Source organism: Camelus dromedarius, chromosome 12 (genome assembly GCF_036321535.1).
Source record: "Camelus dromedarius isolate mCamDro1 chromosome 12, mCamDro1.pat, whole genome shotgun sequence".
Taxonomy (NCBI): domain Eukaryota; kingdom Metazoa; phylum Chordata; class Mammalia; order Artiodactyla; family Camelidae; genus Camelus; species Camelus dromedarius.
The window spans coordinates 12,203,567-12,231,118 of NC_087447.1; the positions used below are offsets into that span (position 1 = coordinate 12,203,567).

Consider the following 27,552-nt stretch of genomic DNA (forward strand, 5'->3'; position numbering starts at 1 on the left):
TTCTTACCTCCTCTCCCCCACAGTCTTAGGGGAAGACACAGTCATGGTCACAGTCACTTTGTCTCCATAGATTTGCCTATTCTATACTTTTTTTTTTTAATGGAGGTCCTGGAATTGAATGCAGGACCTGACGCATGCTAAGCATGCGCTCTGCCACTGAGCTATATCCCTCCCAGTTGGACATTTTAAAATAAATGGACTCATGCAACTTGCAACTTGTGATTCTTTGTTATTTTTTTCACTTAGCGTAATGCTCTCAAGAATCAGCCCTGTCATACCGTGTATCAGTACTTCGTTCTTTTTTATTGCCTGATAATACTGTATGGCTGTATCACTTGATGGGCATTTGGGTTGTTTCTGCTTTTTGGCCATTATGAACAATTCTTGTATGAACACTTGTGTGTACATGTTTTTGTGTGGACATTTTTTTTTCTGGGGGTGGGGTGGTTAGGTTTCTTTCTTTCTTTTTTTTTTAATGGAGGTACTGGGGATTGAACCCAGGACCTTGTGCACACTAAGCTTGTGCTCTACCACTGAGCTATACCACCCCCACCTTAGCTCGCCTATCTTTTTTATTTTTATTTTTTTGACATTTTTTATTGAGTTATAATCATTTTACAATGTTGTGTCAAATTCCAGTGTACAGCACAATTTTTCAGTTATACATGAATATATATATATATTCATTGTCACGCTTTTTTTTTTCGCTGTGAGCTACCATGAGATCTTGTATATATTTCCCTGTGCTATACAGTATAATCTTGTTTAGCTCGCCTCTCTTGACGCAGAACCACCATCCTACAGCTGAACCCGGGTGAGGGCGATCTGGTCCCCATGCTCTGGAATGCTGTGCTGGGGTTGAGCGTCTGATCTCTGAGTGGGGGCTGGGTGGAGGAAGTGAGCCTCTGACATTTTGGCTGCCTTTACCAGGAGTGTGGTGTCTCAACTTGGAGTTTGGGGGAGTGAGAACTTTATCTCTTGACTTAGGGGAGAGGAAGGCCCATTTTTCTTAACCACACTTGCTCAGATCGGAGCTTCCATTGTCCTGTTGAGGGAGGGAGGAATGGAGGGAGCATGGCTTAAAGTTCACAGACTCTTGCTGTTCTTACAGAGATTTAGTTCTTGAATAAATGTTTCCTCGTACTCTCTTAAGACCATTTCCAGAGACAATTTTATTTTATTTTATTTTTTCTATTTATGTTTTTTTTGGGGGGGTTATTAAGATTATTTGTTTGTTTGTTTGTTTATTTATGTATTTATTTAATGAAGGGACTGGGGATTGAACCCAGGATCTCCTGAATGCTAAGCATATGCTCTACCCCTGAGCTATACACACTGCCTCTAGAGACTAAATGGTTGGGTTTAAACGACTGAGAGAGACGGCACCCCAGATGGAAGCCAGTCATTTTTTTTAAATTGAAGTACAGGCAGTTACAATGTGTCAATTTCTGGTGTACCGCACCATGCCCTAGTCATACATATACATACATATATTCGTTTTCATATTCTTTTTCATTATAGGTAACTACAAGATATTGAATACAGTTTCGTGTGCTACACAGTACAAACCTGCTGTTTATCTGTTTTATAGATATTAGTTAGTATCTGCAAATCTCAAACTCCCAATTTATCCCTTCCCACCCCTTTTACCCCTCCCCATCTTAACACTTCCTCTTTCCAGCTTCACTCCTCTTGTTACTTCCTCCTATTCCCTGTTTTCTGTCTGTGAGTCTGTTTCTGTTTTGTAAATAAGTTCATTTGTGTCTTTTTTTTTTTTTAAAGATTCCACATATGAGTGATATCATATGGTATTTTTCTTTCTTTTTCTGGCTTACTTCACTTAGAATGATGATCTCCAGGGCCATCCATGTTGCTGCAAATGGCATTATTTGATTCTTTTTTGTGGCTGAGTAATATATATATACCACAAGTTCTTTATCCAGTCATCTGTTGAATGACATTTAGGTTGTTTCCATGTCTTAGCTATTGTAAATAGTGCTGCTGTGAATGTTGGAGTCCATGTGTCTTTTCTAATTAGAGTTCCCTTTGGATATATGCCCAGGAGTGGGACTGCTGGATCATATGGTAAGTCTATTTTTAGTTTTATAAGGAACCTCCATACTGTCCTCCATAGTGAAGCCAGTCTTTTTGTAATCTGCTCTTGGAAGTGACATCTCATCACTTTTACCACACCCTAGTTTTTAGATGTGAGTCACCAGGTCCAGCCCACATTCCAGGGGTGCTGCTCAGGGTATAAAGACCAGGAGGTGGGGATTACACTGGGGCCATCTTAGAAGCTGCCTGCCATGGGCTCCCTTCTCTTCTCACTGTCTACCTCCTTCCTAGACCACCTTGGACACATGTAGACTTTGATTACCAACCACCCATGAGAGGTCGTATTTTCAGTCCAGACCTTCCAGGCTCACATCTATCTTATCTGATCACTTGCCCTTTCACTGGGACTTCTCAACAGCTATTCAAATATCAAATGTCTAAAACAGGACTCATGGGTTTTCTCCAAACCTGGTCTTGTCCCACTATTCCCTGTGTGCTGGTTGTGGGACAGGCTAAGAAGGGCAACAGAGAGGCAGATGGGCGGTCCCGCTCTCCTCCACAAGATGTCCAGCTGCTCTGTCGCTCCTTCAGCTGTGGTCTTCATCTGCATCATCCAAGCTGGCTCATCCACCTCATGTTCATGTCCCAGCCCAGGGGAGAGGGAAAAGAAAAGACGTGAAGAGTGAGTGAGTTCTTTCTTAAGAGATGTGACCCAGAAAAAGACATATCATGTCTCCTCATGTCCTGTGGACCAGTCAGAGGCTGCAGCTAGGGAGTGAGCTGTAGTGCCTGAGGCTGGACATGCCTGTCTCTAGTCATGACCCCAATTAAAATCTGGGGGATTATATTACTGCCTAGACTGTGTTTCCCTCAGGGAAGAGTCTGAGGCAGGAGACTTTTGCGCTCTTATTTTATTAGGGAGTAAAATCTCAGGGAATAGGAGGAAGTAACAAGAGGAGTGAAGCTAGAAAGAGGAAGTGTTAAGATGAGGATGTACATTATGAATTGGCCCATCTGTAGAACTGCTGCTCCACATTGTGTGAACATCCCTTTAGGACCAGCCCTCTGGGAGAGGACGCAGGAAGAATTTTTCCACTGGCTTCTGTCTCTCATTGGTCAAAAGTTGGTCGCCTGGGGTGATAACCCTCTTGTTTTTCTGACTTTGCATGCTAGGATGTGGGCACCAGTGGGGACTGGGGAAGCCGCAGCGTGGGAGGCAAGGAGGCATGGTCTGGGCCAGCGGTGAGGAGCTGTCCATCTGGCTGTGCCTGCAGGTCCATCAGAGCCTGGAGCAAAAGGCAGAGGAGTCCGAGGAATGGCTCACACTTGGACTTGGATGCAGTCGCTAAAGGAAGAAGGAGAAAGTAGACACTGGAGCTCACGTACCACTTTCTGCCACGCCCTGTTTCCATGCATGACACTCCTATTCATTTAGTTCCAGCAAGTCAGACACCTAAGAGGCCCCTGGACAGCTCCCTTTTCCTTAGACCTGCACCTGATCCAAAATATCTCCGTAATCTAGTCACTTCTCTCCATGTGGACCACGGCCCTCTTAATCAAAGCTATCATCTTCCACGGGGACAAATGTCTCCTAACTGAAGTCCTTCATATCCATTTTCCACACGTAGCCAGAGTGGCTTTTCTGTAACACCAATGGATCTTGTCACTGTGCCCTGCTAATTAAAACCCTTCGATGGCTTTCGATTGCTTGGAGGATAAAGACAAAATGCCTCAAGGTGGCCCACAAAGTCTTGTGTGACCTGGCCCCTTGCCTCCTCTTAGAACACGGTCCCCATTGTCCTCTCTTCCAGCCTCATCCACCTACTTTTGGCCTGGGCTTTCTGAAGCTCCGGGCTGCCACAGGACCTTTGCACATGCTCTGCCCAGTGCTTGCTGTAATCATTTGTCATCTTTATCTCCTATCAGCCTTCTCTCATCTTGAAGCTGTCAAGGCAGTTACCCTTTTCTCAGGGAAGCCTTTCTTGATTTTCCTGACTAGGTCAAACTATATGTATTTAGTTCTGGATTCCCCAAGAGGCAGACTAAGTATGTACTTTGTATTTCAGGCATTAGTGAAACAGGGTCACTCCTTTCCATAAGGCTCTCATTTCAAAGAAGTCATCATGGGAAAGACAAGACTTCTTTAGGCTTATCTTTTGATTCTGTTTGTTTTTATTCTAAATTGATTATGGAGGAGGTCATAAACTTTTCAGTACTTAAAACCTCGAAGAGTCAGACTCTAAAACTCAGGCTGTGAAAATAACTCTCCTTGTAAGACTTCCCACAGTTGCAGCTTTACTTTTTCACATCATTGGCTAGTAGGTGTGTGTCTCCCCCACAAGGCTTTCAGTCTTTTGAAGGTAGAGGCCTAGGAAGGGTTCTGACCCACCGGTGAGCTGAGCACAGGGTCTCCCATGGAGGAGAAATGCCATCAACCTTCATCACATGAGTGGGTCACAGGACCTTGGAGCTCCAGCCTGGCTTGGCCACTCACCTGTCTCCCCACCTGTCTGTGCTGAGGTTTACTTCTTATTTGAGTGGCTGGTGCCTGAGAAATAGGGAAATGTATTTCCAGAGAGAGCAAGAGGAAAAGAGAAAAGGCATGCACACATTTTAAGAGCTATGATGAATTCAGTTTCTGTGTGGCCTTCAGGGTCCCAGGGCTCAGATTGAAACAGCCTGGAAGGGTTATGAATGAAAAGTGTTTCTAGATTCACACTTCTTGCTTGGGCCTTCAACTCTGTGTCCATCTTTTTTTTTTTTTTTCGTGCTTCAATTAGTAGGAGGTTTTAGTAGGAGAGATTTCAGCACAAATTTGACAGAGATAAAAGGCTCTGATAAGAAATTTTCAATACGTCCATTTATGGTGGATGAGGAAGTGGGTGGAGTGGAGGCCGCGGTTGCTGTCATGTGAGCAACCACAAGGTGGCGCTGGGTGCTCAGCAATCAGATTCTGGTCTCCAGGGGATGTGACTGACAATTTTTTTTCCTTGTCAATTGTCATTTTATTTAACCAAGATTCCTTAGGCTCTTTCTGGTTCATAATTTTCTTTAATAAAACAGAATTACATTTTCCCTTTCATGTGTATCTTTACAGAGTGACATGCTTGACGAAGAGTCATGAATAACATTGAGGATGATTCAAGGTCTCTTGGTTTTACTCCTGTGAAGAGAAAATGACAAGAACATTTCTCTCCCTACATCAGTGTCATAATATGATATTGGATAATTGCAGCGCAATGTAACCACATTTCAAGAGAGAATGAGTAGCTCAAAACACTAAGCTGTATTAGGGACCTAGTGCTTGATTCTCCAGGAGACCGGGGGCCCGAGCTGGGTTCTAAGACTCGCTCAGCCTCAGAATCAGCAGTTGATTTGACTGTGGGTAAGTTCTCTTTGCCAAGGATCCTCAGCACAGCCCCAGAGCTGCAACATTCTGGGGTTGGCAATTCCTGATGCCATGGGAGCCTGGAAGAAGGAGCGGTCTGGATTACCTGAGCTCCCTGGGAGTTCAGCTTGTGGGGGTCTCTGCACCCAAGGCAAGGCCAGGAAGCCAGTGCTGGGGAGCAGGCTCAGAGAAAGGTCAAGGCTGACTACCAGCTCATGTCCACCAGAGGTCAGCATCGCTCAGCAGTCAGAAGCACTGGGGCTACCAGCCGAGTCCAGGGTATACCTCGGGAGGCATCTCTGGCAGAGGTACCCATGCCCAGGGCTTATTTTCATCTCCTTAACCATCTCTGGGCCCCAGTAGTCACAAGGGTGGGAGATGCTGTAGCACCAGCCTTGTTCCCTCTTGGCAAAATATTTGCCATTGAATACCTGTGGTACCCATGGAGCCCAGGGGCTGATGGGTAACTCATCAGTGGAGCATCCAGAGGCAGTGACCCTTCTCTGCTCACACCAAGCTGCTGATTATCCCACTAGCATTGGGCAGGTAGATCAGGTGCCTCTCCTACCTCAAGAAACTAAGAAAGCATCATTAAAAAAAGAAGAACGAAAAAAAAAATATGACTTCACAAATTGTTCAGGATCATGAACTGTAGACCATGGTGATTAAGACGGCAGACCTGGAACCAGCCATCCTAGGCTTGAATCTTACTTCCAATACTTAGAAATTTAGGAACTTAGACAAGTCCTTGTGCCTCAATTTCTGCATCTGTAAACTGGGAATATTATCATCCCCATTTATCATAACTGACCCTCCCTATCCCATAGGGTTGTTATGAGAATTAAATGAGCTCATTGTAATAGGCAACATTTACTGCAATTACTTTGTGCCAGGCACAGACCTAAATCTTTTTGTCTCAGAATTCTGACCACTGCTGCCTGCTATTACCCCCATTTTACAGTTAATAAAACCAAGGCTTGGAGAGGTACAGTAGCAGAGCCGGGATTTGAAAACAGGCATTTCGTCCTCAGAGTTTACTTTTTTAAATCGTCATGAATTTGTTCTTGCAAATTATCCTTGTGCTAGTGTAGTCCTGGGAACTCCTGTGAGCCCTGGATGAAGGCCCTAGGTGAGTTTTCCTATAATTAACCTCACAGTCCAGACAGGCTGCTCGCAATTAGGCTGAAGCAGCAGTCCAGGGGAAAGCAGGCTCTGTGCAGGAGATTCCTCTGACATCTCCCTTAAGAGAAGCACCAGCAGGCTCTGTTTGGGTGCAGAAGCGGAGCCCAGCCTTGCAGGGTAGGGGTGGTGGGGTAGCCTGGCTGTAGAGTGCTCAGGCCTCTGGAGTCAAAGTTGGGGGTTCAAACCCTCTCTCTGTTACATGTAAGCCACTTCCATGTGACATCACTGGTGCTCCTCAGCCAGTGATGGAACTCTCTGAACCTCAGTTTACTAATCTGTAAAATAGGTACCATAGTATAAATTATACAATTTTTTATGAATTTTTAAAAGCTTTTGTGGAAATACATTGGGAAAAGCAAATACTTACACAGAGCCTGATAAACTTTGCCTGTCAGGATGTGGTAAGCTTTATCTACGGCTAGTGGTTGTGTTTATGAGGAGCACAGGCTTAGGGAGGAGAGGATTCAAATCCCTCCCGATTCAACCTTGTAACCAAAAAAATTAGAGCCCTCCCTTTAGCACAGACCTTTGGTTTGGACAACTGCACCTGTTTCCCAATGAGCCTCCTCATTCCAATTCCCCTCTAAGATGCCCCCAGAGTGAAGTCTTTTTTTGTACTTTTTTAAATGTCTTTTTTTGGGAGTGGGGTAATTAGGTTTATTTATTGATTTTATTATTTTTTGTTGTTGTTGGAAGCACTGGGGATTGAACCCAGGACCTCATGCCACCTAAGCACTCGCTCTACCACTGAGCTATACCCTCTGGGTCAGAGTGAAGTCTTAAAGTTTAGCGCTGATCCTTGAGCTCAGCGCTGCCCCCTAGGGGTAAAATGGGAACTAGACTTGTAATTTTAATTTTCCCAGTAGTAACATTAAAAAAGTAAAAGAAACAAGTAGAATTCATTTTAATAATATATTTGATTTTATATATTATCCCAATATATCTAAAATACTATCATGTGATATGTAATCAATATAAAAACTTACCAGCGCGATATCTCACATTTCTTCATAGTTTGGAACCCAGTGCATACTTTACACCTACAGCTCATCTCCGTTGGTCGCGGCCGCCTTCCAAGTGCTTGATAGCTGCTGTGGTGCGTGGGTGATGCACTGGGCAGCGCAGGTCCAGCTCTTCAGTGTCACTTTAATGGCAACAAAATGGTGGTTGGCTCTCCCAGCCTTGTCTACCTTTAGCCCCAAGACACTTGATGCTCTTTCTTTTGCATCTCTGCACATTTGCCCACGTCTTTCTGCCTCCGTGGCATTCCCTTCAGGTTGGGTACTCTATGTCTACTCTCTTAATGGATCCTCATACCAGCCCTGTATGGTAGATACTATAATGACTCCCATTGTACAGATGGGAAAACTGAGGCTCAGAATGATTTGGGCTGTGCGCCCATGGCAATGTGACTTGCGAGTGGCAGCACTGTGCTCTGAACCTCTCTGCTCTATTGAGGGTAACACTGTTGAAGGAGCAGTGACACCCCAAATTGGACTGGGGATGGGCTACCAGGGGCAGGAGTGAGTGTCTGGTCAGCAGAGGTATTCAAGAAGCCCCTGAATGATGGCCCTTGGACTGGTTGAGGAGATTTCTGCACCAGATTGGCGGATTGGGGCAGGTTAATGATGCCCTTTGCAATTCCGAGAACATAGGTTGTCTTCCTGTCCCCGGGGAGGGTGGAATCCGGGTAGCCTGGATACGCAGCGCTGTCTCCTGCTCTGGCCCCAGGATGAAGGGCTTGACTTCCTCGGTTAGCCGTGCAAGGCTGGCCTTCCCAAGCTCCAGGCGCCCCTGTGCAGCCCCTGGGCTGATTGCGCTGGTCTTCACCCCTGGAGGGCTGGGCCCCACATCCTCCCATTGTCAGCACTGATTCAGGACCTCGTTAATTTAGACTCACTGTAAATATTTTTGGAAACACCATGTTGCTCTCCTGAAGGCTAATAGGGCTGGGTATGAGCCGGGGGTCAGGGTCCCGTCTGCCTTTTCCTGACCTCCTTCCGGCCTCTGCTCTGTTTCCTGTCCCAGCTGCCTCCTGCCCACGGCCCTCCTCTCAGCCTCACAAAGGCGTGTTTGCTCCGAGGAGAAAGGCTTCTTCTGGATGCGATCTTTAGGGATGGGAGGGAAGGCAGAGTGGCATGGGGGACAGTGTGCTTGACTCGCTGGGGACACCTGGGGGAGTTCCCTTCCCCTCCTCACTTTCCCCTTCAGCAAAGTCAAGTGTGTGGAGCAGATTAGTGGCTGCAAGCTTTTCATCGACAAAGGCCACTTCCCTGCTTTCCTGTCCTCCCCCCACTAATGAGTGATCACTTTGGAGGATTCTGTTTGTCTCGCCCACTCCGTTTATTAAATAATGATGAATCCGTCTTCTCAGCTTTTATTCATCAAAGACGTTCCAAGCAGCATGGGGTCAATAGAGTCACCGCTTCAAGGTGTGAAAATCCAGGCTCAGTGTGTAGGGAGGGTTATCTCACTGGGGTGGGGGAGGAGATGCCATTTCCAAAAAGTTTTAGGAATTGCTGGTGCTGGCCCCGTGCTACTTCCTCTGCCCCCATTACTGTCTTCTTGGGGCCCCTCGTCTCAGCTTGGGAACCAAAGATCTCCGAGCACTTCAGGCGTCTTTCCTCTTCTAAGTCACGGGAAGCTAGCCCTCCATCCACTGGTCCTAAAGAAAGCCCTGACTGCTTCTGAGCTTACAGAAAAGCTGCTCCCACCAGCTGCTGCCAGATGATCCCGTGTTTTGATTAGAGGCCCACTGTGTATAGGGTGCTGTGCTAAGTAATGGGGGTGGGTGGGTAATGATGGGCGAAGAGGTACGAGGGGTGGGCGAGGAGATAGGGAGAGGCTTCCAGACTCCTCCGACTCACAGTCGAACAAACACTCCTTGTGGCTTGGTGCCGTGGCAGGGAGAATGGATTTTGATCTGATCCTATCCATCACTGACCTCTTCCGTCGAGAGGGTCAGTGTCCCTCTCTCTTTTGCCCCTTATAGCAGGAAATCCACTTCGCCAACCACCTCTGGGAGCCACTTCCACAGTTCTCAGAAAGCCAGCTCCGGTTAGTCCAATGCCCTCTTGTACAGACAAGGAAACTGAGGCTCAGAGAGGAAGAGAGCCTTGTCTAAGGTCACACAGCAGGCCTAGTCTTTCAAGTTTCAGGCAGAATGCCAGAGACTCCCAAGAGGGCCCTGCAGTCCCCTGGTCCACCCTGTCTAAAACCACCCCCTTTCCATTTATTCTGTCATTATCCATAATTTTCTTTTTAAAAAAAATTTTTTTTGGGTGGAAGGTAATTCGGTGTGTTTTTTTATTTAGATAGAGGCACTGGGGATGAACCCAGGACCTCGTGCTGCTAAGCACACACTTCACTGCTGAGCTCTACCCTCCCCCATGCGTAACTTTCTGGGTAGAGCTCAGGACTCTCAGATTTCACTGCATTTACTTAGTGCTTATCTATTCGGTCTCTTCTCCACTTCTAGAATGTACCTGCAGGAGCCCAGAGGTGCGGTCTGAACTGTTCACATGATAATAATAGCTGCTCGATAGGTATTTGATGAGTGGATGAAGTCAAAACCAAGATGCAGCCGGACCTTGTATTTCCTGGCTCCCAGCGCAGTGGGCTTTCCTGTGTTTGCTGTCCCCAGAGCCCAGGGAGAGCCAGGAGTTCCGGAGAATGGCCTGGGAGTTTGAAGGAGCACCAAATGGCCAGGGAGACAAGGGGTTGCTGGGGGCGGGGCGGGTTGTCTGCCTTAATGGTCAGAAGGCAGCTGACCATTTGCTTTTGGTCAGAGAAGCTGGGATGGGGAAGGGAGGGTGGCCGGAGGAAAGGGAGAGGAATCTCAAGGAGTGGGCTCGGCAGCCGGCCCGCTTCCCTGTCCTCCCCTCCCCTTCCCCTCAGATGATACCACCAGCTGTTAGGGACACAGCTGTTGCCGCCTCTTGGGCAGGGGAGCAAAGGGCCCTGCTGCCCTGGGTGAGTTCTGAAGCTGTGAGTTCAAAGCAGACCTGTGAAGTGAGGGGGCTGGAACCAGGAGCCGCAGGGAGGAGGTGAGAAGTCAGCGAGGGGCGGAGAAAGGCAAGTTTCCATCTGATGTCCTCCACCCAATGCTGGGGGCCAGGGCTGGGTGAGGTTTAGCTTTGCCCCTCATCCCAAGCCATTGGAGAGATCCAGGTAACTGCCTGTCCTGTCCTCCAAGGAGGCTGTTGATGCAGGTCCCTGACCATCCACTGCTTGCCTGAAAGCCGCACCCAGCACACACGTGTCCCACCTGCTCACAAGCAGCCCCATGGCCCCGTGAGCCCTGCATCCAAGTGCACACAGCCACTCGCAGCACGGGTACGGGGCCAAGCCAGTCTCTGCTTTCCAGGCCGGGAACAAACCGAGGGGTGGGGTGAGAGAGGGCTGTGGAATGAAAGTAGGTACCCTCACTCCACAGGCCACCAGCAGTCTGGGCTCTGCTCAAAGGGCCCGCAGCAGGTCTGGGGCTCCGGTCCCGTCTGCCAGGCTCATCACAATACCCTGAAGAAATCACCAGGGAGAGAGAGAAGTTCCCCGGGAAACCCGCTCGGCCTCACCAGGGCAGGCCAGCAGCCCCAGGGATGCTGGCCAAGAGTTTGGCCCTCGCTCCTGGTTCGCCAGATGGCTCAGGGTACATTATTCTGGACCAATTTAGCAAAAAGGTGCCCTTGTGAAGGCAGAAGAGCAGCCCTGGGTCTCTTTCTATCGTTTTCCCAAGCGCATTTTTTGGGTTTTAATTCAGCATACGTACACCAGCACCAAGTTGAGGGGGGTGCCAAAACGCAAAGCAGGCTGTCCCCAGGTACTCTCTGTCAGGGGAGGGCTCACTTCGGAGCCGTGGGGGCACGCGAGGTCGGTCTTCAGCTGCTGGTCCCATTTACTAAACTTTTATCTTCCGTGTTGGGTGACCAGGCATCTTGGATGTCAGGAGCAGGGGAGGAGTGGGGCTCGCCATTCTGCTCAGTCAGACTGCCATCGCAGGGGGCACTTAGGCCATCTGGTCCCAGCTGGCTCTTGGCAGGGGGGCCAGACTTTATCAGCACAACACCCCCTCTGGCCCCAGTCAGTGGCTCCTACTGCCCCCAGCCTCGGCTCCCCATCTCCTCCCATCAGTGACTCTGGTTCCTCTGGCGAGATTAACTGCTTCTTACCCTCTCTGAGTCAGAAAGCCTGGAGGCCAGCGGATTAGAGAGATGGGTCCATATCCTTTCCCAGCAGGTCTCCAGGCTCCTGTCCGGCTGGGAAACCAAGTGGCAACAACCGGGAACAGCTTGGGGAAGGACCTGATTTGGGGGACACTCCGAGCTCGCCTGTTCCCCTCCTTCTGTGCTCCTATCTGCAAAGGCACAGGTGCCAGTGTCTTTCTGGAAGAACCAGAGAAGCTCTTGATTCACTGGGGGTCTCAAATTTGGCTTTTATCCAGGCACATCGTGAACAGTTTTTTTTTTAATAGTTAAAGTATAGTCAGTTTACAATGTTGTGTTAGTTTCTGGTGTACAGCAGAGTGATTCAGTTTTATTTTTATTTATATATATATATATTCCTTTTCGTATTCTTTTTCATTATAGACTATTATTAGGTATTGAACATCACTATACAGTAGGACCTTCTTGTTTATCTATTTTATCTACAGTAGCTAGTACCTACAAATCCCGAATTCACCATTTATCCCTCCACTCCCCCTCTCCCCCACAGTAACCATAAGCTTGTTTTCTATGTCTATGACTCAAGACGGCCTTGGTCCAAATTCTGATTTGACCTCGGCCAAGTCACTCCATCTCCCTGTACTTCAGTTTTCTCATCTGTACACTGAGATGAATGAGGGTACCTACTTTCTAAAGTTGCCCTGCTAATTGAAAGAGATGATAAAGATGTGTAAAATTTAGACTGTTTAGAAGAGTGCCCAGCACGTAGTTAAGTGCCCAGTATGTAATCCTCATGTGAAACACCAACGTGTTCTCATCTGCACATCACTTTTAGGGAAAAGTCATCCAAGATCCCCAGAATCTTTCTTATCTTCCTCTCCAGACGCCTTTCTTGTCCCCGCATTGTGCCCTGAGGCTGCGGCCGTGCTTACCCTTATTTTCATTTCTTTATCTTTGCATTTTATGTTTCTTCTTGCACGTTTTTCTGTCCCCTTCTGTTCTTGGCAAGCTCCTCTTCAAAGAGCACCCACTGGGGGCCCAAGGACAAGTTCCACTTGTCCTGCCCTGTCCTTTTTGAAAATGGAATCAATTCCCTAAATTCACAAATCTGGACATTTCTCATAAAATCCAGAATTTGAAATGATCTGAAAAACCAGAAGGCAGGCCGTGCTGGGTCCCATATTTCTGTGTGGTACTCAGAGACTGGCTCTCAGGAGGCCTCCTCCTGAGGGGGTGTGCTTGCTTCAGTTTGCCAGTCTCCACCACTCCCTGTTGTCTTGAACTGGTTGTTTTATCCATATTTATTCTTAGCCTGGTCCTTGTGAGTATTTGAGTTTGGGGTCCCTGCTCGAAGACACCCAGAAAAGATTTTTCTGACCACCCCTCAACTTCCCTGAAACAATGGATTCTAATTTTGTAAGCCTTTTGTTTTGGATGTGGCCAAGACCCGTCTCCTGATTTTGCATCTCTCACGCTTGCCCAGCGTTCGATGGCCTCCCCGACTCTTAGGGGTGCATGTTTTTAATCTTACCTTGTGCATTGTTCTCTCCTTCCTGCCTGGAGGTCCTAGAGAGGTGAACAGCCAGGGCAGACTGAGTTTCTATGGGATTGTGTCCCGGGCACCTCCTCAGGGGCTGCCTCCCTTTTCTGCCTCCTCTTCCAGCTATGAATTCCTGACCCTCCCCACCTCCTGCCCCACCATGGTCTTATGGAAAATGCCTGGTCCACGCAGGGCAGTAAGAACTCGAGGACTGAAGTGCATCCATGTTCTCATTGCACAGTAATTCACAACCCACGGTAACTCACAGTCCATCTTCTGCAGATGGACTCCTCTTCACTCACTCCCCGCGTCACCCATCCACTTCCTCACTCAGCAACCATTTGGGGATCACCTGCTCCGTGCTAAGTGCTGTCTTAGGTGCTGGGAGAAGAAGAAAAGCAAAGAACAGCAAAACAAGGTTTATCCTGTGAACCTGGGCAAGACACTTAGCTTGTTCAGACTCAGTTTTCCCACAGACTTAATGACTTGATTAGAGATCCTTCAGTCTGGGCTTTCTTCCTCCTGTGACTCTGTCCTCCACCGTCTAAAACTCCCTACGCCATCTGCAAGCGGCAATCTGCTAACAGCTTCTGAGTTCTAGAGAAATACTTCTATAACTGGGTCTGTAAACCACGAAAGTTCCCAGAGAGGGTCAAAGCCGAGGTGTAAAGGAGGCCAATGTGAGTGGAAGCACAGAGAAGGGCAGGGTCTGGGTGGCGGCTGGGAGGGCAGGAGGTGGAGGCTGGAGGGCAGACCCGAGGGGCCAGACCTACTTGCCAGGAGGGCACGCCAGATGCTCAGACCATCCTGCGAAATCTCACACCCTCCTTGCCCCCACCCTCCCTGGCTCCAGCGCAGGCTGGATTTCAATCTGCATAATTCACCCCATTTAGAGAGGATGGGAGGGGGTGAGAACAGGAGAGAGCAGAGGACTGAGGAGAGGTTTTCCAAAGAGAAGAGGAAATCAGAGGGAAGGAGGCTGGGCCAGGAGGAGAGCAGGCTGCAAACCATAGATAACATTCTGCCCAGCACGGCAGGGGTCAATTTGGTCCACTTGCCCAGTGACAAGAAGGAAAAAAAAGTGGGCTGTAACTTAAAGATCTTAAGACTCACAAGTAAGGGGTTGGTCTGGAGGTGGGAGGAGGGAGTGACAGGCAAGGGAGGAGACAGAGGCTCAGGAGGGGGCAAGGAAGTGTCTTAGCTGAGGCTGGGGCAGGGCAGGAGACAGTGGAGGAAGTCTGCGGAGTGCGGGCATCCTCCAGGGTCCTGAGGATCCAGAGGCAGCTCCTCCTGCTGCTGGGAAGGGCCCTGGACACCTTCAGCCCTTGTCGCCTGCCCTCGGGGGCTCCAGCCAGAAGCTCAGGGCACTTGCTGAGTTGGTGACAGCCACGGAGCTGGTACCCCCGGAACCCCCTACCCGTCCTCTCTCCGCACCCCAGCATGGAGGAAGGTGGCGATTTTGACAACTACTACGGGGTAGACAACCAGTCTGAGTGTGACTACATGGACTGGAAGTCCTCGGGGGACCTCATCCCTGCCATCTACATGCTGGTCTTCCTGCTGGGCACCACGGGCAACGGCCTGGTGCTCTGGACCGTGTTTCGGAGCAGCCGTGAGAAGAGGCGCTCGGCTGACATCTTCATCGCCAGCCTGGCGGTGGCCGACCTGACGTTCGTGGTGACCCTGCCGCTGTGGGCCACCTACACGTACCGGGAGTACGACTGGCCCTTCGGCACCTTCGCCTGCAAGCTTAGCAGCTATCTCATCTTTGTCAACATGTACGCCAGCGTCTTCTGCCTCACCGGCCTCAGCTTTGACCGCTACCTGGCCATCGTGCGGCCGGTGGCCAACGCGCGGCTGCGGCTGCGGGTCAGCGGCGCCGTGGCCACGGCGGTCCTGTGGGTGCTGGCCACGCTCCTGGCCATGCCGGTCATGGTGTTCCGCTCCACCGGCGCCGTGCCCCAGGCGGAGAACAGCACCAAGGTGCAGTGCTACATGGACTACTCCGTGGTGGCCACCTCGAGCTCCGAGTGGGCCTGGGAGGTGGGCCTGGGGGTCTCGTCCACCGCCGTGGGCTTCGTGGTGCCCTTCATCATCATGCTGACCTGCTATTTCTTCATCGCCCAGACCATCGCCGGCCACTTCCGCAAGGAGCGCATCGAGGGCCTGCGCAAGCGGCGCCGGCTGCTGGGCATCATCGTGGTGCTGGTGGTGACGTTCGCGCTGTGCTGGATGCCCTACCACCTGGTGAAGACGCTCTACATGCTGGGCAGCCTGCTGCACTGGCCCTGCGACCTCGACATCTTCCTCATGAACGTCTTCCCCTACTGCACCTGCATCAGCTACCTCAACAGCTGCCTCAACCCCTTCCTCTACGCCTTCTTCGACCCCCGCTTCCGCCAGGCCTGCGCCTCGGTGCTCTGCTGGCGCCAGAGCCGGTGCGGGGGCGCCTCCCCCGGCAGCAGCGGGGAGAAGTCGGCCAGCTACTCGTCCGGGCACAGCCAGGGGCCCGGTCCCAGCACGGGGAAGGGCGGGGAGCAGACTCAGGAGAAATCCATCCCCTACAGCCAAGAGACCCTCGTGGTCGACTAGGGCCGGGGCCCCAGGAGCCTGGTGCCCTCCGCCCCGCCCCAGCCTTTGCCCCAGGTCTCTGAAGGTCAGGTTGGCAAGGACACCTTCTCTCTTGCACTTGACTCCCTTCCCCGCTCCCTGCCTCCAGCCCCCACCTGTGTCTTGTCCTCCTTTTCCCTCTGTTATTGTGCAGAGGTTTGTGGCTTAGTGGAAAGAGAATGAGCCCTGAGGTCCCATGCTCGGCCGGCCACTCAGTTTCTGGGAGACTGTCCTTTGCACAAGTCTCTTAACCGCCCCGAGCCTCAGTTTCTCCATTTATAGAAGACGGAGAAACTAAAGTGATGTGTGCATCCTGGCTCAATAGAAGTTCGTTTCCCCCATCCCATTTGGGATCTCCAGCTCTTTTTCTCCCTGTTTCTTTTAGTTTTCCCGCCCCTCTTCCTCCCTCCGTTTCCCTCTCTCTCTGCAATTTTTACTCTGAATCTTCACTTTCTGTCTCCCACCCTCTCTCCCACAGCTCGCCCCCTCCCTCAATCCCTAAGTAACCCCTTTAACCACCTTGTTCAGAAGGGCTCCTAGGGGTTAAGAATCCTGAAGCTCGCAAAACTCGTTGCCTTCAAATCTCTTTACCCCTTTCCCTGGGAGTCCCGGGAGGGAGCTGGGAACGGGCCGGGGCAGGAGGTGGGCTGAGTCTCAGAAGGAGTTACTGCTCCAGTCTCTGCAGCTGGGCGCATCAGAACTTCCCTCCAGATCGGATAAGTTTGCTGCAACTTCAGGCACTGGGGGAAGAGCGACCCCAGGAGAGGACCTCCCTTCCTGCAGCCCCTGCATGATGCCCACGAGATACACTTTCTACAGATTTCCTTGGACCCTTTCATCCATTGTCTGTTTTCATGGTGGGGACTGGGGGGCAATGGGGTTGATGGGGCAGCAGGCTCCTTGGTTTCATGATATGAATGGGGAGTTGGGGAGGGAAATGGACAAAGAGGAGCATCAGCATTTAGTCTAAATGCTGCTTGAGTTCCCTCCCCAAATCCTCACCCCTCCAGCCTCCTCCAGAGCCCTGAGCTGCAGGTCCTTCCCTGTCTCTCTGCCCCATCCCAGCGTCTCCAGGATGTTTTTCTCTGGCACTGGTGCCAGCTGGTACTTTGGTGGGGGTGGGGACGCTTACTTTGTGTGTGTGTACATATCTGTCAGCATGGATGAGGGTAACGTAAGAGCAGGGTGCCTGTGTCACTTGTCACTTGGATGAACACTGCCTGCTCTCCACCGTATCTCTGCTCTTCACCCAACATCCTCAAGGGAAGAAGGGACAGTCTGAGACAATACAGAATCAAAATGAGCCCACCCCCGACCCCCAGTGGATTTGTGGGCTCTGACGGCTGGTCCGTGCTTGAAGAGAGAAGTCTGTGTTTGCACCCGGGGTTCCCTACAGGGAAATATCTCCCCAGAGCAGCTGGCACCCAAAGCCTGAGGCATTCCACCAGGGACTCAGGAAGTCCCTCTGCCGTCCCTATTTCCTCAATCCCTTTCCCACGCCTGCCAAACTTGCTTTGAATTTATGAGCGTTTCCCTCATCACCCTTCCTTTTTCCAGGGTCACTGGTTGTCTTCTTAAGGCAGGGGGTGGGGCGCACCTGCTTGCCATGGGGTAAAAAGCACTGGGTGGGTTTTATTCTCATCTCTCATCAGGATTGGATCCCTTGGCTTCTCCTGCTAGGTTGGGGGGCTGGGAACGGTGACTGAAGCAGCCACAGCAGGGCTGACAGCATGACGGCCACTCTGCCCGCCAGAAAGGCCTTGAGGATGGAATTGATGGCTGGGCCTTTGTGCACGGAGGGCGGGGTGTGTATATTCCGGGTTTTGTTCTTGGAGGGCTCTGGACGTGAAGGACAAGACACGATCTGTGGAGGCAGGAAGAGCCCAGCGTGATGTCAGTGGATGCTTGACCATGGCTGGGATGGGGCCAGCTCGGGGAGCAGGGGAGCGAGAGAAGGCCCCGGCCTTCTCTCCGCTTACCTTTCCCAGCTCCTCCCAGACTTCCACAGACTCACTTTATCTGCCCAGCGCTGTCCCCAAAGCATCCAGTCAAAGCTGGAGGAGGCTTCCAGAAGGGAAGAGGGTGCCCCTCTGAGGCCCCATCGATAGTCCTGGACAGATGGTGGAGGACGCCGCCTGCTGCCCCCCTCACCCCCTTCTTTGGAATATTTGTGCTATTTTCTGACCCTGTTAGTCCCTGTGGTTCATCAAATAAATCTTGTGTGTGTGTGTGTGTGTGTGTGTGTGTGTGTGTAACGATTGTGTCTGAAGCCTCTTCTCACACCAGCGTCTTGAGATGAGGAAAGGAACCCCAGTTTGCAAATGTTACAATGGGAGGTGGGGCGAGGGGGCTGAGGGGGAGAAGTGGGGAGAAGGGGGAAGTAAAAGGAGGCAAGTGGGAAACTGGAATGGAATCGAGGGAGCCAACGAGAAGATGGGGAAAATACACACCAGAGAAGGGGAAGGATGGGGAGGTGAGATGAGGGAAGACAAAGGAAATAAAGGGACAGGGAACAGCTAAGCTTTTGTGCTCTGAAGGGCTGTGGAACCAGTGGGCACAGATCTGGGGGGAACACCAACATTTCTTCCCATGGAGGTAGAGCTATCATTCATTCATTCATCCCTTTATTCATCTACCATCTGCACTGACTCATTCCTCCCTCCCTTCCTTCCTTCCTTCCTTCCTTCCTTCCTTCCTTCCTTCCTTCCTTCAACATCAAGTGAGCATCCATTCAGTTTAGACCAGAAGTTCAAATGCCTAGCTTCCACTCAGAGTCAATCTGTATGGTTTTGAAAATATCCATCACCAGGTGTCACCCCAGACCTGTGGAGTCAGAATTTCCTGGAATCACCCCAGATGTCCATAATCACTAAAACCCCATCAGATGACTTCTGGGGGAGGCCAGGTTTGTGGCTGTGTCCATCCACACAGATTCGACCCGCATTAAAGTGGGCACAAGACTAGAGCGTCAGAGCTGGAGGAAACCAGGCTCTGGGTGGTCCCTGATTTGGAGGAGGAAGGGACTCATGATCCTTGGGGGGAAATGTTCAGTCCAGGGGTGGTCATGGTCTTCCATTAAGACTAATAAAGTTTGCAGATGACGCAAAAGCAATCGTCTCAGTAGAGTAGATAGTAGCGTCTTACCCCTGCAGTAAGCATGTTCCACGCATTCTCCCGTGAATCCTTGCAGCTCTCTGAGAGGGGCATTTTCACCTCATTTTCTGATAAGGAAGCTGAGGCTCAGAGAGGTTCATCAGGTCCCTTGACCAAGTTTACACAACTGGTAAGTGGAAGAAGAGACAGCAAAAAAGGAGAGAGAGAGAGACAGTGAGAATTGAGAGCAATAGAGACAGAGACAGCAAAAGAGAAACAGAGACGGAGAAGGAGGGAGGAGAGAAAGAAGGGCAGAGAGGGTGAGGAGGGGGGTGGGAGGGGGAAACCGGGAGGCAGGGAGGGAGCTGGAGGCCTGGGTGTCTGTGCTTGTCTTCCCTCTTCTGAGACACACCAGGGAAAACCTGCAGGAATTTACAACTGTAACAACAAGACTTGAGCTTTGCTTTTCTTTTCTTTCTTTCTTTCTTTTTTTTTTTTTTTTAAAACATATGCTGTCACAGAATCTCACCAACTCTCCAGGGAAATTTAAGCTAAGTTATCCCCAATTCTAATTTATAGAGTTCTTCATGATTTTGTTTGTTCACACGTTTCTTCATTTGTTCACTCACTCATCTGCTTATTCAACTAGTCTTCATTTATTACCGATGTTCCGAGCTTGCTGGGCACAGGATCAAATGGGGAAGAGGACCCAGGGGGTTTCCAGTCTGCTGGTGGAGACAGTTGGATGAGCAGGGACAATCGGCGTGGTCAGGTCTAAGGCAGGGAGTGTACGAAATGTTCTGAGGGCCTGGTGGAGACAATGAGTGAGTCCAGGCAGGGCGTCAGGGGAGACTAGAGACAGGGTAGCTGCCAGGAGCCCGCTCCGAGGGGTGGAGGGTGAGCAGTGAGTGGGGAGAATTCTCAGTGCAGAGGGAAACACTGAGATAAGAGGTGGGAGAGAGCCCAGCCCCTCGGAGGGCCTGGAAAGAGCGCTCATCCTTGTTTGCACCCATCCCCACCGCAGCCCTGGGAAGGGAGCCAGCCAGAGGCACAGAGGAAAACATGCCCAGGTCGCAGAGTGTGAATGAGGAGCAGACTGGGGGCTGGGACTAAATCCAGGTCTCTAGACAGTTTGGGGAGCCAGAGTTTTGTTTTTGTTTGTTTTTTGTTTTTTATGATTTCCAGTTTCTCTCCTCCCTGGGCTTGAGCTGTCTTCTTGTAAGATGTCTGCCAGGGTCTCCTAAACAGGCGCTGGGAGTTCTGGGCCTTGTTGGAGAAAGACGCTGAGAAGGTGCTGATGGATCCCTTGGGAAGACCAGCCCCGGAAGCCCGGGTGACACTCAGAGAGACAGGATCCAGATGGGACATCCCCGCCGTCTCAGCCGGTTCCACTGCGTCCAAACTCCAGGGAGCCCAAAGCCTGCGAGGCCTGACCTTCTCAGTTTCTCTTCTCAGTGACTGCTCAAGTCACTTGTAAAGTGGCTTATAAAGCTGCTGCGAGCAATGCGTGGAAAGACCCAAAAGAAGCTTAAAATCAAGCTCACAAGAAAGGGGATTTGGAGACCCTTTGACTCTAGAAGTTTCAGTTCAGAGTTAGAGTTGTATCAAGCAATGTTCATTGATTTATTCATTTAACAAAATTTTATTCAATGCTTGTTGTGTGCCTGGAGCTGCCCTAGAAGCTGGGGATTCTCGCAGTCCTGGGCATAAAACTCTAATTTGAAAAGATACCTGCATCTTAATGCTCATAGCAGCACTAGTTTCAATAGCCAAGACACGGAAGCAACCTAAATGTTCATTGACAGATGACTGGATAAAGAGAATGTGGTATATATATATACATATATATATGTGGTATAATATATATATATATTACTCAGCCATAAAAAAGAATAGAATAGTTCCATTTGCAGCAACATGGATGGACCTGGAGATTGTCATACCAAGCAAGCCAGAAAGAGAAAGAAAAATACCATATAATATCATTTATATGTGGAATCTAAAAAAATGACACAAATGGAGTTATTTACAAAACAGAAGCATACAGACATAGGAAACAAACTTAGGGTTACCAGGGGAAAGAGGGGGGAGGGATAAATTAGCAGTTTGGAATTAGCAGATACAAACTACTATACATAGAAAAAGATAAACAACAAGGTCCTACTGTATAGCACATAAAACTACATTCAATGGTTTGTAATAACCTGTAATGAAAAAGAATCTGAAAAAGGAATATATATATATGTATAACTGAGTCACTATGCTGTACACCAGAAACTAACACAACATTGTAAGTCAACTATGCTTCAATTAAGAAACCCCCCCCCTGCAGATTATGAGGTGAACCAGACAAAATCCTTGTCTTCATGGAGTACATTGAAGAGTGTGCTAGTCTTATCTTCCCATTGAATAGATGGGTAAACCAAGGCTCATGGAGGGCAAATGATTTATACAAGTTCATACAGTGTGATGATGGCTGAGGAACTCAGGCTTCTCACTGCCAGACAAGAGCTCGTTCCATGGTTCCAGGCTTAGAAAAGAGAGAAGGTCTTCTATGGAGAATAGGGGAACAAGCAGAGAGGATCAGACATGGACCGCTAGCTGGACAGTGGGCTGGTGCAAATGGGGCTGAAGACGGTTATCCAATCATTTGTTAACTTCTTATTTGAGAAGAGTTTTAGATTCACAGAAAAGTTGCTGAGCTAGCACAGAGAATTCCTAAAAATTCCACATCCAGTTTCCTTTATTAATTACCATCTTGCATTAACGTGATAATTATACACAATTAATTGATACACTCCTCTTAACTAAGTCCCCATTTGATTCAGACTTCCTTACTTTTTACCTAATGTCCTTTTTGTTCTAGGACGCCATCCAGGATACCTCATGACATTTAATCACTGTGTCTCTTTAAGCTCCTCTTGGCTGCGACAGTTTCTCAGGCTTTGTTTGTGATGACCCTGACTGTTTTGAGGAATACTGCTTCGGTATTCTGTTCCACGTGCTTTTTAAACAAATCTATTTCTATTTCCATATACCGGGCACATGCTAGATGATAAGGATAGGGCAATAAATAATATACAAGTGATTCCTGATCCTTTGGAGTTTAAAAATGAATAATGAATTATGGTGTGACAATCTCCAGGTCCATCCATGTTGCTGCAAATGGCATTATTCTATTCATTTTTATGGCTGAGTAGTATTCCATTGTGTGTATGTGTATATATATATATATATATACACACATATATATACACACCACATCTTCTTTATCCAGTCATCTGTAAATCATTGTAAGGGAGGTACAGGATGCTGTGCAGGCAGAAACATCCATCTTCTGGTGTGAACCTCCAAGTGGTCACAGACAGGGCTCCTTAATGCACTGGCTAAAAGCCCAGGTCCACCTTCAGTGCCCCCAGGGTTTCAATGTCTGGCATTTTATCCCATCTGCAAGGTCATCCCAGGGCTCCTTTTCTTATTCAACTGGAAACCTGGGGACATGAGACAAAAGCATATTTGTGTTCAATAGGTATCTTACCCCACGTTACTTTGTTCTTTACTATTTAGTTGTGTAACACATCTCTTGCCTACTTGAGGCTGCTTCCTGCGTGGACAGAGGAGAATCAGAAATGGATTCCCCAAATCTCCTTGCACTACCTTACTTGGCCAGCACCCTACTTCCCCATTTGATGTCCCCTGAGCCTTGGGGACATGTTTCTAGAAGAGCCCCGATCTGGCTGCACTGTGACAGCTCTGTGTACTTCCCTGTCTCCTCTGCGTTCTGGGCAGCTCCCCTACTGTGGGGGCTGTGTTTACACGTCTCTGTATTCCCAGTGCCTGCAATGTGGCAGATGCTCAAAGGGTGTTTGCTTAAATGATTAAACAACTCGATAAAGAAAGTGCAGGAGGGAAGTGAGAAAAACAGATTTTTATTTAAAGCAAACAAATCAATTGCTTTTCTTAAGAGCCCAGAAAGATGCAGTAAACAGAGGAGACACACTGGGATTGAGCAGTACTAAGATTACTAATCACTGACTCAATTAAACCAACTAGCCCGGTCCTCTTAGAGCTGCCCCTTGGGAACCACGGAGCCAGAACCCAGGACTGGTTGGACCATATTCCGGGGAGGGGGGCAGTTCTAATATCCTTGTGAGTAGAAATTCCTCTACTTAAAGCTTTGCAGTGACCCATTTCAGGGTTTATGTTGGAGATTATGTCTTCAAGTCTTTTTGGCCAGATGATGGTGTACAGGGCTGGTTGGCTTCCGGGGGAAATTATCTGTGAGCCACCGGGAGCCGGCACTGAGTCAAATAGTTTCTGGGAATCTATGTCTGGACATCCACCGTTTGTGAGGGAAGGACTGTCCTGATGGTGGGGATGTACCGATTGAATAGAAAATAAAACCTTAGACTTCCTCTTCTATAAAAATACTCAGGGAAACTTCTCTTCCAGTCCCAGAGAAAATCTGGGCTGGGTTTAAGGGCATCCAAGAAGACTTGGCAATATTTTTCTGGGTCTGGAATATGTCCATGAGTCCAAGGGGTCTGTCTGTATGATGTGGGTGAAGTGGCCTCTGATGACAAGAGAGAGGCCCAGGCTTCACTCTCGCTGGGTCTCTGTGGCAGAGAAAGGACTTTGGCAGCAGGGACAAGTGTTATCCCAAGGAGCCAGGATTGAAGAGCATCAAGGACACCCTCGGCCTTAGGGAAAAGGACGCACCAATGGTGGTGGTTAGTGGGTTTCTAGGATGAGACCTGAGAGCCTGGAGGATCCTTGGGATCCAGTTGGCTGCAAGTCCTGCCTTGGGGTGCTGTCAGGTTGTCAGGGCCCCTGGAAAGTGGTGGCAATTCACTGTGCTAATCAGGGGCTAGTTGTATGTTTGGGAAAAGAAAGCAACACAGCAATTAGCAAAGATTTGACTAAAGATAGATGTTTCAGGCTGGAGAAGGAAGTGGTTTCCATTCTGCGTCGGGACCCCAGGCAGCCCAACATGCTGGTGTGAAAAACACAGCGCCACCGACCTGGAAAGCAGTGTTCCTACGTTTCCACTTCACTAGTGAAGAGAGTGAGGCTTTGGGAGGGTGAGCGACTTTCTTAACGTCATTCCTCAGTCATGGCTGAGTTGGTTGGTGTAACTCCCTTGACTTGCAGCCCTGCTTGTCACCAAGTTGTCTCCTTTCTATATTGCAAGTGGTTTGGGAAGGGATGATCGTCAGAGACAGGCACCCAAATATAGTGTCGACCTGTCCACCTGTGTCAGTGAGGACTTCTGTTTTCTTCAAAACCGTGACATTTGTGTTTCTGTTGTTCATTCTGTTAAGAGTTAGACAGCTCTTGTCTGAATCCTGCTAATTCTCCTCTTGTTTGTTTGCGTCATCAAGACCAGTGCATCTTCAGATTCAGTGTATCGAAAAATCACAGGCAGTGTGGGCATTGTTAAAATCCAGATTCTGATCCAGGAGGCGTACAGTGTGTTTTGAGTATCTTGTTCTAAAAGACGTCTGGCAATGGTGGATGAGGTGGGTCCAAGGAGCACACACAGAAGAGCAAAGATCTGGGGCACAGCACTCACCAGCGGGCTGTTTTCTCATCTGTAAAATGGAATAATACAGTAGCTACCCATTGGACTGTTTTGAAGTTTCCATGAAGTAATGTGTGCAACGGTGTTGCACAGCGTCTAGCGTGTGAGAGGTAATCAGTCGTGTTTTCATCCATTAGGGCTGGCATAACAAAAATAGCATAAACCAGGTGGCTTATAAACAACAAACATTTATTTCTCACAGTTCTGGAGGCTGGTAAGTCCAAAATCATGGCCATGGTAGACTCAGTGTCTGTTAAGGACCCACCACTTCCTCATTGATACCTGTCTTCTCACTGTAACCTTATATGATAGAAGGGCAAGTAAGCTCTCTGGGGTCTCCATGAGGGTCCCACCCTCATGCTCTGATCTCTCCAAAGTCCCCATCTCCAAACACCATCACATTGGGGATTAGATTCCAACATATGAATTTGCTGGGGGGTACACATGCAGTCCATGGCAAATGGGTTTTAATTTTCTCCCATTCTGCATTTTCACCTCTTCTGTTACAAAAAGAGAGACTTGATGAACTTTCCACTGCAGAGGGCTTGGAAGATCTTTGCACTTAGAAAGAGAACATAAGGAAGAAAGGAGTGCTTAACTCCAGGACTGTGGCTGTTGGTAATTCTTCTCCTTGTGTTTAAAATATTCTTATCTTGGTGGTTACAACAAAATAAAACTGGACAATTTTGACAGAAGTTTGCATATAAAATTAATCTGGTCAGAGGTTGGCTGGGAAAGAAAGATTAAAAAAATACTGCATATATATTTTTTTTAAATGTAAAATTCATAATATCAATAATCTTTCAAGTTGGTGTGAGTCTCAGCTTCTCTGTCTGGGAGAATAGGCAGCTTGCTATAATTCCACACTGATGGTCCAGAGACACAGATTCTGTTTCCAGCACTGCCTCCAACTAAGTGTGTCCCCTGGAAAGTCACCCCACCAGCCTGAAGATCAATTTCCCCAGCTGTAACATCAGGGCAGCCAACCCTTCCCACCGTCATGGATGACATTTTTGTGCTTGCGTATGGCCCTAGATCCCAGAGTCGCCCTCAGTGCAGCACTCTGGGCAGTTGTATCAGTAAATGCAATTCTGAGCTACCATCTCTAGGAACAGACGTTCTAGGATTCTAAGAACTGCTAATGGTGGAATCCCAGGCATTAGGGTTGAAGATGGGACTTGAAGGTGGGACTAGGATTTTGGCAACTTGAATGTGGAATGGGGATGGTAGGAAGTTATCCAGATGGAGGGGACAGTGTGAGCAAAGGCAAGAGGTCAGGGAAAAACATGACAAGTTTGAAGAATAGGTATAAATGATCACCATAATATATGTAGTTACCAAGTGTCACCATGCAAAGTTATTACTGCATAATTGACTGTATGCCCTTGACTGCACATCACATCCCCATGACTGACTTATTTTATTTTTTGAATTTCTCAGATGTCTCTTTATTTAATTTAATTAATTCATTTTTATTGAAGTATAGTCAATTTACAATATTGTGTTAGTTTCTGATGTACAGCATAATGGTTTAATTATACATATGTATATATTCCTTTTCATTATAACCTATTACAAGGTATTGAATACAGTTCCCTGTACTATACAGTAGGGCCTTGTTGTTTATCTATTTTATATATAATAGTATTTGCAAATCCTGAACTCCTAATGTATCCTGTCCCCCCTCCCCCTAGTAACCATTGGTTTGTTTTCTATGTCTGTGAATCTGTTTCTGTTTTGTAACTAAGTTTATTTGTGCCTTTTTTTTTTTTTTTGATTCCACAAGTAAGTGGTATCATGTGATATTTGTCTTTCTTTGTCTGACTTACTTCACTTAGTATGATAATCTCTAGGCCCACTCATGTTGCTGCAAATGGTATCATTTCATTCTTTTTTTATGTCTGGGCAGGATTCCATTGTGTGTGTATATATATATACACCACATCTTCTTTATCTAGTCATCTGTTGATGGGCATTAGGTTGCTTCCATGTCTTGGCTATTGTAAATAGTCCTGAGATGTTAATAAGACATCCAAGTGAAGATGTCAAGAAGGCAGTTTGATATGCAAATCTGGGTTCTGAAGAGCAGTCCGGACTGGCAATAAAAATCTGAGCCTGCTAAGTATGGAACTGTGAAGAATGCTACTGAGAGATCAAGTAAGAGACCAGAAAATCGTCCACTGGTTTTGGTGACATGGAGGCCATTGATGACATGGACCCATCACAATGGATTGTGCTGGTAGAAGACAGAGAGTCGCAGGGTGGATGGAAGGTGGTATACTGGAGAATGCTTATAGAAACAACACTTTCCAAAAGTTTTGTTGGGAAAGCGAGCAGAGAAATGGGCAAGAGCTAGAGAAGGATGCAGGATGGAAAGAAAGCCTTTCAAGAATCAGAGATTCAGGAGCCCATCTGTGTGCTAGCAATGACGGGAGGAAGGTGAAGACTGCCTGTGAGGCTGAGAGTAAGAGTGAGCCTTACAGAGGGTGATGCTTCCCCAGAGAGGGGGTGATTGGAGGAGAAGTGCCTTCGAGAAGGTCAGAAAGGATTCCAGCCGGAACACACGCGGAAGGATCGGCCTGATAAGAAGGGAGAATGTTCTTTTGGCACCTTAGGGAGGAAGTAGGGGGGATGAGCTAAGACGCAGGCAAGCTGCTCAACTTCAGTGGTGGGATGAGGAGGGGAGTCTTGGTTTTGTGGCTTCTAATTTCTAAGTGAATTATAAGACGAGGGCAGCAGCTGGGCAGAGGGAGGCGTATATCAAGTTTTGAAGGCATCAAGTATTATCCTGAACAATGAAAAAACAAAAATTCCAGGGAAGCATTCAGTGCTGATTCTCCACTTTGAGATTTGTGTCCGTGAATTGATAGTGAAATCACTTAGCAGGCTGTGTGATGTTCTCCATCAGTGCTGAGCTGCTGCGATCATAGGTACAGAGAAG

The 27,552-nt window shown here is 48.4% G+C and overlaps 1 protein-coding gene across 1 annotated transcript; it reads left to right on the forward strand.

The window, feature by feature from the left end:
- The first annotated feature begins 14,487 nt into the window (after positions 1-14,487).
- On the forward strand, positions 14,488-18,173 carry APLNR (apelin receptor). The gene has a single exon (XM_010994357.3). It carries the CDS (start codon positions 14,768-14,770, stop codon positions 15,917-15,919), a length of 1,152 nt encoding a protein of 383 aa, XP_010992659.2. The 5' UTR covers positions 14,488-14,767; the 3' UTR covers positions 15,920-18,173.
- Positions 18,174-27,552: the final 9,379 nt, after the last annotated feature.

Coding starts and splice junctions, on each gene's coding strand:
- APLNR (XM_010994357.3), top strand. CDS start 14,768: ATGGAGGAAGGTGGCGATTTTGACAACTACTACGGGGTAGACAACCAG.